The sequence below is a fragment of the Anticarsia gemmatalis genome, chromosome 17 (genome assembly GCF_050436995.1).
Source record: "Anticarsia gemmatalis isolate Benzon Research Colony breed Stoneville strain chromosome 17, ilAntGemm2 primary, whole genome shotgun sequence".
In the NCBI taxonomy this organism is placed as follows: Eukaryota; Metazoa; Arthropoda; class Insecta; order Lepidoptera; family Erebidae; genus Anticarsia; species Anticarsia gemmatalis.
This window is the reverse complement of record NC_134761.1, coordinates 9,637,480-9,652,730: the sequence shown is the minus strand read 5'-3', so window position 1 is coordinate 9,652,730 and position 15,251 is coordinate 9,637,480. Positions and strand designations below refer to the sequence as shown.

Genomic DNA, 15,251 nt, shown 5'->3' with positions numbered 1-15,251 from the left:
TGTTATATAAGGTAATAAAAATCTTTTGTTTAAATGGAGTATACATAAATTAAGTAATAATAAGTTAAGTAATTTGATGTGCCCTCCAGTTCACCTGTTATTTCTCATAAATATGGCTATGATTGTAATACAAATTCAGTTCTTAAAAAAAAGTACAGTACAGTATAACATAAAATTTGGAATATGAAATTTGTTTGCTATTTAAGTCTTTGTGCGATTTGCTAAGCTATTTTTAAACATCAGTTTGGTATACATAATATATGACAACATCAGATGATTTGTTGGAGCAAATTTTATTGAGTAATATTGCTCTACTATATCTAACAGGATACATCTATAATTCAAAACTAATAATATTTTAACACATAAATAGCTTTATGTAAAACCATTTCTACGGGTCTAACATAATTTAAGTTCTTTTTATGTTTCTAAATCGTATGACAATCACCACATTGTATATTACTTAGTGACGACCGACAAAAGTTTTAAGATACTAAATAAACATATCTTTATTACCTCCAAATATAAACACACAATTATCATAAGAAAGACCTGACAGACATTTTGAAACAAAACACGAAGGGCGACAAACTTTCCCTCATAATAATTGTGAAGTGAAAATATAAGAACGTCTCTATTTTCTCCCTAGAACATCTGGCACAGTTACAAAAGACTTCAGTAGACAATTCAATCAAGATATCTGAATAGTTTCAACGTCAGGCCAAATTGAATAAATTTTACGCCTCACTCGGTCGCTTGTGGCTCAGTAATAACAGCCGCGCAGATCGATCTCTCAGGTCAAGCTACGTTAGTCAAGGTTGATCTTTGGATGGGTGACCATGTTATACATATTATTATCAAGTTCCTCCGTGATTCGGAAGGCACGTTATATATAAGTTCCACTGCTTGGCAAGAATTCCCTTTCCTTTTCCAACTCCCTTAAAAGTAACAATTAACAATACTATACTGTATTAGATAATTCAAAATAGTATCCGTTAAGTATATGGCAATTGGCTCGCCCCCTATTACATGGAACTAACCTTGTTAATGGCAAAACGCGGATGTATAAAATACATACATATATGCCTAAATCTTCGGTTATAACGGGCGTAATGTAAAGTATGTATGTTTGTTAGTCTATAGTAACGTAGATATTCAATAAATATAGTATTCTAATTAATTACAGCAGTTTTTTCTTCCCTACCATCCGTCCCTTTTGCTTCAAACCATATTTCAAATCTAACCACATCAAATACACCATCAATTTGTTCGTCAACCTACTTATTATTTTTTATATTTCCGGCCTCATAAATACTATTCACGTCAACGTGCATACTACAATCATCACTGATCGCACTATTCCATCACCGTTGCGTGCATTACGATATTAAGTCGATTAGACTGTTAGTCGATTAGTCTGTTAGTCGATTATTCGAGTCGTGTGCCCTTTCGTTACGTTAGTCGACTTTATTCGACTCGTCACGCGCGGAGTCACTTTAATGCGTTAAGTTGTAACCTGACAGGTGCTTTGATTTCTTGAATGGTTTTTTATGGAAACAACATATGTTTCTTTCAGGATTTTGGAATCAAAGGTAAATAATAAACGTCATATTTTATAGATATGTTATTATTTTGGTAAGTTTAGTCAATTTTATACGGTTAATAGAATAAAATATTTTTTCGAAATCCTTACATGATTTGTTACTATGTTATCATCCTCATTTGGTCTGCATTTCTCTTTCAAATTCGTTTTTCAATGATCATTCTTTAATGTCATCCTTTTCCAGACCAATATTTTAGCCACAAAAGTAATTAGTCAATCTTTTCGACATTTTGTTGTATAAAAACACAAATTCACACACAATGCAGATGTCTCGGCAAAATATCTGGCGGGAGAATTCCAATATTATTTAGCGACAAGTCTATAACTTGCAATGACGACAGCCCAGCAAAAGTATCTTTATTCAAGTTACTTATTCTATTTCTAGAAAGATCCAAATCTGTCAAAGAATTCAAATATTTCATCGCTGTATTCAATGCCGTCAAGTCGTTGCAACATAAGTTCATATAGACCAAGTTTTTCAAATAACGGAACGAATCGTCTCCCAGCATCGATATTTTATTACCTTGTAGGTATAACATTCTCAAATTGTGTATTTTTACGAACAAATTGTTGGGTAAGTGCGTCAATAAATTGTGCGACAAGTCCAGTAAATGTAGTCTTGTTTCATTTTCCGATATCGTAAAAGTATCCGGATTGATCAGTTGGATATGATTCCGCGAGAGGTTTAGGGAGTCGAGTGCCTGTAAACCTTTGAAGGCCATATTTATGTTTTGTATAGAGTTTCCAGAAAGATCGATGTATAAGACGTTATTGAAGTTTTTAAATGTGGCAGGAGCTATGTTTAACCAGGTGTTGTTGGTAGCTTTAATGATTTTGATATGAGGATCAAAAGTCGTGGTAAAGAAATTGTTAGTGATGTTTTTATTTGTAGTGTTGGTGATGATGAAAGTGATATATGGTTCAGCAAACTCATAGTCGCAGGTAGGTATTTTGTCGCTCATAATTTCGGAAAGGTTGGTGGATATCACGGTGAAGAAGCATTGACCCTCGTCGTTCAGTGTCCAGGGGTTTGTTGTCACCGTTTGACATGCGATGATAAGACCTGCAAGAGAAAAAACTGGTAATATTAGTTTTAGAGCCTTAAATGACCTGATACCTGTTTTGGATTTCGGATTTTTTTTTATATCTTTGAAAATAGCGCATTGAAACTTACATTTTCTCTTTATTATTTTTAATCCATTTATTAATATCTGTTACACTTAAACTTTTCTTCATTTTATTTTTAGTAAAAAATATATTTATGTATTAAAATTTCTATATGTAAATAGAGCAAATGTAAACCAAAGTTCAATATTCGTGTATTCAAAGAGCTAACTTCAATGAAGTTATCAAACCAATTAATTACCGGCAGTCTTACTGGCTCTGGCCCATAAAGTTATGTAATCTCAATTGAACAATCAGACTTAGTACTAAATGCAAGTGTAGAGTAAAATTAAATTCTCTCTTAGAGCTAGTACATTGCATGCTCGTGAAACTAAAATGCAAATAGATTTACTTCAGCTTGTGGTTCACAAAAGGTATGTGTAGTATGCGTAATAGTTGTTCTATTGAATTTACGAGTACGTAACTAAGGAGTCTGATGACCTATTTGGTCACACAATATTCGTTGCTTTGCTGAAAATCAAATCTTGCAATCTTGAATATATTTTTTCTCTTTTCAGCAGTTAAAAAAATACTTTACTGCGATACCGCTGGGTTCTAACACCTTTGATAATATTATTCAAAATCTCTTACTCATTCGTTTTGAATTATCAAACTGGGCAAGTAATTTTTAATATTAAAAAAATCATACTGGATAGTAACAAGTGTTTAAAATCGCGTTACAATATTGATCTAACCATAGGAAGATACAGCAGAACGGATAAGAGATAAGATAGTATATGTAATTATAGCAAAGTATGTCATTGATAAAGACCACACTGCGTTGGCGACAACTACAGCTCAGTGTTTCAATAAAAAGAAGAGTAACTATATGAATGTGATATAAAATTAATTGACTCTAAGTCAGGCCATGACCATGATCGGTGTAACTCGATCGAAACGATGGGCAACAAATTATGTATCGTACCCTTCGAATGGTGGTGGACGTTGGGCCTAACCTCTCCTGCATTCAGGATGAGACCCTTGCCCAGCAATGGGACAGTTACGGGTTGGGGAGAAATAAAAAGCCTTAAAGTTTTGCGATGTTTAGAAATCGCTATAGTCTAAAAAGCGTATATGAATTACAATTACAACAGAATATGTCAATAGAGGGGTGATATCGTATCACTATCGGCTACCAATATCCGAGTAACTATCAAATAATTTTAGAGTAATAACTGATCAATCTAGCCTTTATTTTTTTTCTTAGAACCTATTATTTACTCGAACCCGGCCCTTAATTTATTATGTTTACGTTAAAAACAGTATACACACTTAATAATGATATTAGCATAGTTCTACAACTAAGAAAAAATGCGACAAAATTAACTTTCGAAAGAATTATGCAGTCAAATACTCACATAAATATATTTTAATATCCATTTCTTACATATTTCACTCAACGCGTGCGTTATCGTTAGTCACTGAATAGCAATAAACATGAAACATAGTCACTCCATATTTCTTTGTTTATAAGCAAAATAGTATCACTGTAAAACATCAATATCGTTCCCTCTCTTTCTAACAACAGGTACTTGTATGTTGCTGTCTCGTTCTAAACCGTTTAAACGTTTAACACGTTTTCAGATTACTGAATTCTTGAGATATTGAATCAGCTGGTTTAATAAAACATGGTTTTCCTGTATTTTTGCTAATATGTTTTTACTATTGACTTATACATATGTACTAAAACAGAATGAATTCACAACTGAAGGTATAGTTTTCGTGACCACAGCCCGGAAATCGCGATACCATTATCAACAGTCACTCGTATATTTATTCGTTTTAACAATTAAAATAGCAACAAGATTTTTACTCAGAATAGCAAAGAACTAAAACTTTTTCAAAACTATACAATTTTACCAGCTCATAGGTACGTTCGGCTCCGCTCGCGTACCTATTAACATTTCATCTCCTATTTCAGTACCTAATATATTATTTTCAAACCCGAAATCTTCCAATCGCCTGCATGCCGGATTTTATTAAAATTGGTTTAGCCGTATTAAATATTTTTATGGTATTAAGTATAGGAAGTACAAATAACATTTTGATTAAAAGGTAAAAAACACACATATTTTTATATACATTTCCTCTTTTTTTCTTTTTCTTCTTTCACTGGTCTCTGCCTACCCCTATGGGTAGAAGGCGTGATTTGATGCATGTATGTATATATGTATGTATGTATGTATGTATGTATGTATGTATGTATGTATGTATGTATGCATGTATGTATGTATTTCTTCATCATGGCATGTTTACAAAACCACATAAGGAAAGCATTAATTAATGTAACTGTTCACCAAGCATTTCAGGTATTTTCAGTGACCTCGTAACATTGTAACAGCCTTGAAGGCTCTATTTTACTGCAAGCGTTTAATTTATGCTCATTCTTGACTACGAAATAATAGTTAGTGAGATTCTTCGAATTTATTTTTGTGAAATCTAAAAAGACATCGTTGACTAGGTCTTGCCCGTGACTTTGCCTATGTCAGTGATAGGATTGGGTCCTGTATCTCTGTGGAGTGTAGAGTTAGTATATAAATTATCAGTGTGACAAGTATTCTGATGTGATTATACGACCAGTTTTATTAGCCTTATTAAGAGTAATTTTCAGAGCAAGTAGAATAGTAAAATAAACAACACAATAAATTTTATTTCTTAGCAAAGACAGGGTGTTCCGTAGTGTGTAACGATTAAAAAGGTTGGCCAGAATATATAGGTATTCTTAAACATAAATATGAAAGTATTTTTCAAAACCACCTCGACCGCTTAAATAAAAATATTCCATTGTATTTTCATATCAACCACAAATGTGAATTCCGTTAAAACAAACAATGAAAATATCTCATTCGTTATTCGGTTCCAATCAATTGGAATCACACGCGATCCCCCCGCAATCATTGAAGCGTTGATAAACAATAAATTCAGGGCTGACCTTAAACTTTTGTGAAATATTACCGTATTAGAACTGGCAAGTTGCCCAGACATCGGGCCGCAACATAAAGTATGAACTTAACGTAAATGTTTTGTTTGCTACGGTTCACGTGCTTCCTGATGTATACATTTTTCTTGTGTTGTTTATTAGTTAGAAGTCTTAGAAAGTATTTAAACGTCACTAAAGGAGAATGCTCAAAATGTATGGGAAAAAAACCCAGGCCGTACACAAACGGTGTGTAACTCAGAATTTTAGTGATACTGAGTGATTCAATTCCAAATATTCGCCTCTATCAAATTCGATGGCTAAATACTATTTTTAGCTATTTAAAAGGTGAATTTAAAAAATAAATATTTTTCAAACATTCATCACAATGATTATTTTTTGAATAATATAATTGTATCGAAACCGCACTACGGGCGCCAGCTAGTAGTGTGGGCGGGTATGTCTTTTTTATATTCATGATAAAAAATATTGAAAATACATTAAAAACCCCTACTGAAAAGTAATAGCAATATAATATTTTTAGCCATTGAATTTGATAGAGGTAAATATCTGGAATTAATTACACAGTATCACTCATTTCTCCCATTGCTCCCATGCTGGATTGAGAGCGAAAAAAAAACATAGAAGGTGCCAGCTGCATTTCTTCCCGTGCATACTGCAAAAGTCAGTAGAGGGATGGAAGGGTTTGGTGCTTCATAGGCTATAGGCTAGCAATCTACCACCATGACAACACTTTTCTACCTTATAATAGCCCTCCAATTGTCTGCCAACCCGCATTAGACCAGTGTGGTGGACTAAGGCCTGATCCCCCTCTTTGTTAAGAGGGGAGGCTCGTGCCCCTCGGTGGGGACATATATGACCTGGTGATGATGACTCATTTTTCAAAAATATATTTTTTAATATTTTTAATATGTAACTCAGTTACATACCTATATTAAAAATGTGTGACTCAAAAAAGATTAAACATTTATATAGGTAACTTATTTAGTAGTAGTAGTAGTAGTTTTGTACTACTCAGTTACATACCTATATTAGAAAATATAAAAATATATTGAAAACCCCTACTGAAAAGTTATAGCAAAATAGTATATTCAGCCATCGAATTTGATAGAGGTAAACATTGGGAATTCAATTACACAGTATAACTAATTTTTTGAGTTACATAACTTTTGTGTACAGCCTGGGTTTTTTTTGAGCATTCTCCTTTCAAATGATCTTCAAGAGCAGGTTGTACTATTCAGAATAAATAAATAATACGATACCTGAATAGTACCTAGTAAATAATTATGAAAATCGCATGAAAATAGGTTCAATAGATTTTGAGTTTGTCGCGAATATACAAAGGTACAGACTGACGCGACCAGGGAACTTTATTTTATAATATGTCGTTATCATTTCAAAGAAAAAAAGAATTGGCACAAGAAATGGATGATACTTTTGCCCTGCAGAACACACTGGATCAGTATCGATAGGGTCGTTTTTAACCATAAATATCAACTGCAGTATAATTGAATTTTATTTATTCCTTTATCGAGCGTTAAACAACTATAAAATTAAATTTCATAAAGATATAATTGGTTAAAGATAAGTTTATTACAACTTTTGTTGAATAATCAAACTGCTAGACAGACGAGACTTAAAACTTGCAACGCTATTAATTATTAATATCATAATTTCGCTGAGAAGTTATTTGTTTCATTTAAATTACTTGAAAACTCAAGACGCCAGTTTGCCTTCACTATGCAAATGACTAAAATGCAAGCCAAACAATTCCTTCAGTTCAACTTGATCCTTTAAATTTTACAGCTTGCACTTGACAACGCATTAAAATTCAATTAACTTAATCAGAACATGATTCTCCCACCTAGCAGAAAATTTTGTACCGTACAAATTAATTCCATCGAAGTTCCTAACCTAAATCGGCAAAATCTCTGATATAATTTTACCGAGAACGCAAATCGTTATTGAAATTTTCCCGTAAGTTGGTACCTTAATTTTGAATCCTACGAAATCAGGTGCTTTCGATTCGTTGAAGCTTCGAATATAATATGTTGATATTTTTCTAGATAATATTATAAGTGCTTGTTAGAACACTTCAATAGTAATATGGAATAACATTATTGTTACTAAGTAATTCTGACAAAATATTGTAGCACAATTCTCTACGTTAGTAACGAGTATCGAGAATTTGTCATTTAAAATATACCTACTACAAAAATTGTTACCATGGCTCCCGCTAGAGGCGCTAGCTGGTTGTCGATAGTCGATAGTAGTAGATAATCCTACTACTAATTTGTTCTTTAGTAACATACAATTTTGCTGCGATCAATACAAGAGTAGTACTTACTAGTGTTATTTAGTGCCTATCGAAACAGAATTATTTTTATTCGATAGTTAGTTACCTAGATAGCATCACAATACATCTTACAGCTAACAAACGTCTATGGCTATTATCACTTAAGATAAAGACGGATCATCGAATCTCGAAACAATAATTATATTACACCTCGTTAAAACTCCTTTATAAACAGAGTCATAACAGACCATATCTATCATATCGCGGGCCGTTTATGCCAGTATTAGGCAACTGTTATAACTTAGGATCTACACATAAGTTTGCTTTGAAGTTAGTTCAAGTTCTTGAGGGAGGGTCGCTTGTCGGAACATGTCACAGGGTTATTTCCGTCGCCTCATTGTTTGGTCGATAACGGCACCTCGCAGGTCTTTTTGTAACAGAATGTGTTTTAAAATGAAATATGTTACTGAAGAACGTGTGCTGATATTGTTAGAAATACTGCTGTTAAATAAATGTAAAGTGAAAATTATGATACAAAGTAAAAATTATCTAAAAGTCTAAATGTTCAATTGTCAAAATATGATAAATTAGAATGTTAAGTGCTAGTAATGAGATCAAATTCAGACAGAACTTCGCAAAATATTGTAAAATATACTCTAGCTAATAATATATCATCGTAGAAAACAAACATGACACGAAAAAAAATTAGGTGGCACATTTATGTTACTTATACCTGATAACTAATGTATGTATGTTGTTGTATTGTATCTTTGACTCCAGAAAATAAAACTTACCCTCCAAGCCAAACTGAATTTGTACCGATTACATTACACTTCATCACTCCACCTCAGTTTATTCCAGCATTCCCTAATAAAATACAGCCACCCTTATCAACCCCTGCATTATCTTCTAATAAAATGGCATTGACTCATGTGGATTCGAAGCCGAGACGTCTTCAATAATATAGTACACATCAAGAATGGATAAGCTTGTCCAAAAAGAAAAATAGACCGAAGATAAGTGCCCATCTATAAGAACGTACGAAATAATAAATGGGGCCTATTAACAATTCTTTACAAGTACAAATCTATATATATAAAACTCAAGGGTGACTGACTGACTGACATAGAGATCTATCAACGCATAGCTCAAACCACTGGACGGATCGGGCTGAGACTTTGCATGCATAAAGCTACTATGATGTTGGCATCCTCTAAGAAAGGATTTTGATAAATTTAACTCCTAAGGGGATAAAGTAGGTGATGAACATTTACATGAACCTTGTTTGTAAAACCGTTTCAATGTCAAACACCAAAACTCATGTTTGGCAAAACATTTTTCTATTTACCGTTTTTCCGCATTTTATCCGGAGCTATCCAAATATAATATTTCAGACTGAGCGTGTACACTGAGGGAATTATTGCGGGCTCGTTTGTTCCAACATGATTGATGACTGTACCAAAAGGAATACTTTCCCCGTACAATTTTTTACCAGAGATAACTTCATATCGCCAAGTTACATCTGTTATTTTTTGCGTGTTGCCACTTATAGCCGAGATTTCATTATTGCGACGATTTTTTTTTATAATCACCTTTTATTATGTGCCGCTTTTGACTTTTTATTCGCCTAAGTGCTGTTGTATGTTGTCTTTGGTCTGTTATGAAAGATCCTCGTTCGAGGAGTGTCACGTTTTATTGCTTGGGATTTAGTTAAACGTTAAAATGGTGGTAAATATTTTGATTTTATTTTTCTTCTATGGTTGATGTTTAGTTTCATAAATTAATTCATGTGTTTTATTTTTACATGACTTACCTGAAGATATTTTTTATTTTATTTGTGTTTCACTTTCGAGTCTTGCTTTGTAGGATTTGATTTTTTAAAGGATCCGGGTCACATGGACATTCAGTTTCTTAGATCCTAAATCCGAATGTTCGTGTGAACTTTTCTTAAATCAGATACGACAGAGTAAGACACGACTCAGTGTGAACGTAGCCTTAAATGGGTACAAATAAGTATCTACTACAAATTTTTTTTTTTATAAAATCTTTCATTCATCATTATACGTACATACCTTAAATTATAAATTTAATTTTACAATCACAGGACAAACACAACTTATTACTTAAAGAGACTCGACATTAGGGTGCCATACACCACTAAAACATTTCATACAATGTACAACAATTATTGCACAACAATTTTATATTTCAGACAATCATTTTAATGACAATAAATTCTCACGAATAATCTAGCCTAAAAGATCAGTCTGAAACTCGGAAACGCTTGAATCCGTCGAATTTCTGAGTTGCATATTCATATTTCTGTTTACAGTAAACACACGATTTCTATACAATTTTATATACGCTACAGCACCACAAATTACAACTAGAGTTAGTACTAAACACCAGATCATCACAACTATACTAGACGTCAAAGACGAAACAGCATCAGACTGACTATCTTTCATAACATCATCAACCTTTCTTGTTGTAGTCAATACATCATCAGAATCATCACCACATTTTATACCATGTACATTATCTTCGTGATATATCTTATCTATAGAAGTAACTTCTACTTGTCTTATAGCATAAAACGTCACGTTAGCAGACTTTATATTATGTACAATTTCTCGGCACAAAATAGGATTCCCTCCTAAACTTAAAGTTCTTATTTTCTTCAGAGCAAGTATAAGCCTCTCAACGCTAAAGGTTTTGATGTTGTTATAGTCTATTATCAACGTTTTCAATTCATCGCATTCGTGGAAAATATCGACGTCTAGTTGCGATATTTTGTTCTTCGATAAATCCAATATTTCTGTTTTATGGAGACCTCTTAAGCTGCCGTATCGGAGCCTTGTCAAATAGTTCGAAGATAGGTTTAATAGTTTTAGATTTTTCATAAATTGAAAAGTGCCTGGTGGGAGATCAGTAATTTTGTTTCGACTCACATCTAATGCTTGTAAATAATCGTTATTTTGCAAAAAAGTTCTATTTATATAAGTCAGATTATTATCACTGAGATCTACTGACAAGAGATCCTTAAAGTAACTTAAATTAACTTCACTTATTCCGTTTGAAGATAATCTTAAATCGATGAGCGTTGTTAACGAATTCGTTTTTGGATAATTGAAGTGTTTAATTTTATTATTATCGAGATGCAGAACTGTTAAATCTGGTAACAAATCAGTACCTATTCCAGTCACATTTTCAATGTTATTATAACTTAAATCTAAGTACGAGAGTTTACATGGACTTGAAATGAAACCCGATATATTTGTCAATTTATTGTGACTTAGATGTAAAGCTTTCAAATTAGTTAAGTTACTGCTATTGAACTTAAAGTCGTGTAAATCGTTGTATGAGATATCTAAACTGTATAAGTTGTCAACTCCTTTGAAACTGCTAACTTTGACGCTTTCGATGTGATTATTCGATAGATTAAGTTTGGCCATCACGGGTAAATCTGTGAACGCAAAGCTATCAATTTTGGTTATATTAAAATAGCTCAAGTCCAAGAATCTTAAATATCTAGCTGGGCTAAAAACATTTCGTTTTACAACACCGTTTATTTTACTCCCTGCAATATTGAGATATTGTAGATTTTGCAACGGTAATGAGTATTCTTCTATGCTTATAATATTATTCATAGAAATGTCTAGAGTTCTCAGTCGAGTTTGGTTATCAAATATATGCTTAGTTAATACAGTTATATTGTTATTATTGAGACGTAGTTCAATCAGTGCGGCCAAACTGTTGCTAAGGAAAGATAAGTTTGGTATTATATTGTAAGACAGATCTAATACAGTGATAGAATATGTATTCACAAAGCTAGAATTTTCTATGGCACTTATGCTATTTCTACTCAAATTTAAATTAGTAAGACTAGTCATAGCTGCGAATGCATTATTTTTTATACCAGTTATATTTTGCCGAGACAGATCTAAGTGTGGTATCTTATTTAAATTCTGCAATGTATTTTCGTTTAAATCACCAGTAATACGATTATTTACCAAATTTAGATAGCTCAAGTTACAATGCTTGAAAGCATTATCTTCGATCCCAAAAATTCTGTTATTATAAAAATCTAAATATTGCAGATGATTATTATTTATAAACATTACACTTTCAATTTTGATTTTAATGTCATTATAGCTGAAGTCAGCTTTTTGTAAGCCAAACGCTTGATTAAAACAATTCGATTCAATAGTTGTTAGCTCATTGTGTGATATATTAAAATCTACAATGGCAGTTAAACGGTTCACTTCATACCCGGACAAAGTAATTAAATGATTATTAGAAATGTCAATCGTCATTAAACTTTTTAAATGAATTAATGACAAATTGACTGACGACAGAAGATTTTGTTGCAAGTAAAGATGAGTCAAGTCTCTCAAGTTCATAAAAGCGTCGTCAGCCAAACTTGACAATTTGTTGTTCTGCAAATACAATTTCTTCAAATGAGGTACTTCGTTCAACTCGCTCCCTAAGTACTGCAGCACATTGAACGACAAATCCAGCTCCTGTAGTTCGTTAGCTCTGCTATCTGATATCAAAAACGATTTTGCATAAAACGTCTCTATACTATTGCTGGATAAGTTCAAATATCGCATATTGAGTAAATTTCGGAAAGCTTCTGAGTTAACACTTGATATTTTGTTGTTTGCAAGATCAATACGAATGCTCCTTGTATAGTATTTGAAGGCGGCACTGTCAATTTTAGACCAGGAGTTGTTGACGGCTTTGATTTCTCGAACCCTGGAGTCAAAATTGGTGGCTGCGAAGAAGCCCGCGCTGAGATAATTTAGGTATGATTTGGTGATGGTGAAAGTGACGTAGGGTTCCATATCACAGGTCGGGTTGACGATAGCTCCGGCGTTTATTTCACATCTTACTTCGTAGATGCAGCCACCTTGATAGTTCTTCAACTCACATGGCGATGTTGTTGACAGGGCGATGATGGATGACAAGATAATTATACCTGGAATAACAGAAGATGCTGTTTATGATATAGAATACATGTTTTGAAGCCCGTGAACTTATTAAGTAACTTCTTCTTCAAATCTGATGAATGAGAGCACCCAGGATCAAGCTTATGGAGTTCTATCGGGAAGGTTTATACAAAAAAAATGGGTGTCTTTAGCCAAAAAGAAAACAGAAAATATTATAGAGTGAAAGAGATTTTACTCGCAATAAAACGCCAACCTATTTCGCTATCATCTCAAATTGAAGAAAATAATAAAAAGTGTGGTTGTATTTGCATATTATTGAGATTTGAACACGATATTGCACCTCAATGCACAAGAATTGAATCCGATTCTGCGAGAGAGCTATTAAAATTCCTTTCCAATACTTGTCTCGGGGAAGCGCACTGAATTTTATGTATTGTAGAACACGAGATAACTCAGTAGCTTCGGGAGATAATAATACGTGTCATTCTTTGTGAATAGAAATGATTTTAAAACCACATCTTACTGAGTTTTTAGCTGAAGATACTTTTTAAAAGGGGGTTTATGAAACCAATTACTTAGAACTCCGAACTGTTAATTTCGATAAAATATCGAATACTAGATTACTAAGCCAAAAATGGAGCCATTTGCTCTCGTCATTCGGATTCTAATCTTTGCCTATCAACGAATATCAATACTTTCTTATTTAAGAATAAGTTTTCAACATACTTTTCGATACATCCGTCACTTTTATGATGAATTAACAACACTTAACAACATTTCAAATCGGCATAAATATATCTATGATACAACAAAACCTAATTATTATAGACGTAACAAAGTAATGTCTCTCAAACTCTAAAATAATATAAAAATCTACTTACTCGAAATAACTCTTCCAGCCATTTTAACTATTTAATCGCACTTAACCAATCACAAGGATTTCACACATACTGCTAATACACAATTCAATTATTTGTTTATTATAATAAATGGGAGCTTCTGTCCGTGCTAACTAACACAAGAACTTAATGATAATAATATATTGAAACCCACTCTTTGTTGTATTCGTCCGAACAGAGAACGAATGGAGTCGCTGTTGAAATTATAGAAAAAATAAGTGCGTCGACCTGCTTATAGAAACTCAGCAACTGCGGATAGCCAGTTGCGGCCACCGGTCGGTAAACGATCTGTGGGTTAAGCAAACCTTGGCGCGGTCATTCCATAGATGGGTGACCGCATAGTGGTATTTGAACTGGGCGTCTCCGTGCTTCGGAGGGTACGTAAAAAGTCGGTCCCGGTTGTTGTCAGTTAAAATAACAGTCGTTAAGCCACGTCAAAGGCCTTTCGGGCGGCTTGAAAAACTTTGACACTAGGTTGACCACTAACCATACGATAAGAAGAAGAATATAACAATGTAAAAAGACTCCATGCCACTGTTGTTTAAAGTTTACGCTTATCGGTCATATTACATCCGACTCCAATAGTTGGTAGATTAGTTTGGCAGTAGCCTCAATTTATGATAGTATAGCCCTAATAAGGCTAATTCTTAGAAGGAAAATAATTAAAATAGATTACACTTGCTCATATTTAAGGCTTTTAGTTAAGAAAGCCTATGTCCTTGCTTGGGGTAAAATTGAATTACTGTCAATTTTTTACCAAATTTGTTGCAGCCGTTTTGCCAGGACAAACACACAAACACTGTCTTTCACATTATCATTATTAGTAAGAAGTATGGAAATGCTATAATATCTTCTCTTCAAATTTGTCCGTTTACATTTGTCTGAGATCAAAAGTATATCAGAATAAATTTAATCTAGATTATACACTACCGTTATGACAAATTCCATGGAAATATTTGTTTTTTAAACGTAATTTTCCATACAAATATTAAAATACCATTTTTTTTTCTAGCCCATTACTGTCCCACTGCAAGGGTCTTCTCCCAAACTAGGGGAGGGGTGAGGCCTTGAGTCCAAATACAATAAAAAAAATATGAGTAAGTTATGAATAATGTTGTGTGATTCCCAAAATGAATAATATTTCCTGACAGTACAAGTTTTGCGTCACTGATTTCGGTATTTTCGTGTAAAAAAAATTCAATACTAGAATAATTCACAGTTTAAAAAACAAACAAATAATATCAATATATCGTACAAACATAGACATATTTATATAAAAGAATGCCTTTATTTCAGTGAATGTAGGCTGAGACAAGAACGCTTCCTATTACTATCTCCATACTTTTCTTTTGCTTACATAGATACACCAATACCTCGATTCTCTACCACTATCGACTAC

At 33.2% G+C, this 15,251-nt stretch overlaps 2 protein-coding genes across 3 annotated transcripts in view; one reads left to right on the top strand and one right to left on the bottom strand.

The window, feature by feature from the left end:
* The window catches only part of LOC142980068 (zwei Ig domain protein zig-8-like), a 505,717-nt gene that overhangs the window by 393,475 nt on the left and 96,991 nt on the right, over positions 1–15,251 (top strand). The window lies entirely within an intron of this gene.
* On the bottom strand, positions 1,616–13,969 carry LOC142980161 (uncharacterized). The gene is made up of 3 exons (XM_076125491.1): positions 13,835–13,969; positions 10,253–12,982; positions 1,616–2,666 (listed from the first exon to the last, which is right to left on the bottom strand). Exons 1-3 carry the CDS (start codon positions 13,854–13,856, stop codon positions 1,855–1,857), a joined length of 3,564 nt encoding a protein of 1,187 aa, XP_075981606.1. The 5' UTR covers positions 13,857–13,969; the 3' UTR covers positions 1,616–1,854.

Coding starts and splice junctions, on each gene's coding strand:
- LOC142980161 (XM_076125491.1), bottom strand. CDS start 13,856: ATGGCTGGAAGAGTTATTTCGA. Junction 12,983..13,834: donor GGCTGGAAGAGTTATTTCGA/GTAAGTAGATTT, acceptor CTGTTATTCCAG/GTATAATTATCTTGTCATCC. Junction 2,667..10,252: donor TCAGACTGATCTTTTAGGCT/AGATTATTCGTG, acceptor TTTCTCTTGCAG/GTCTTATCATCGCATGTCAA.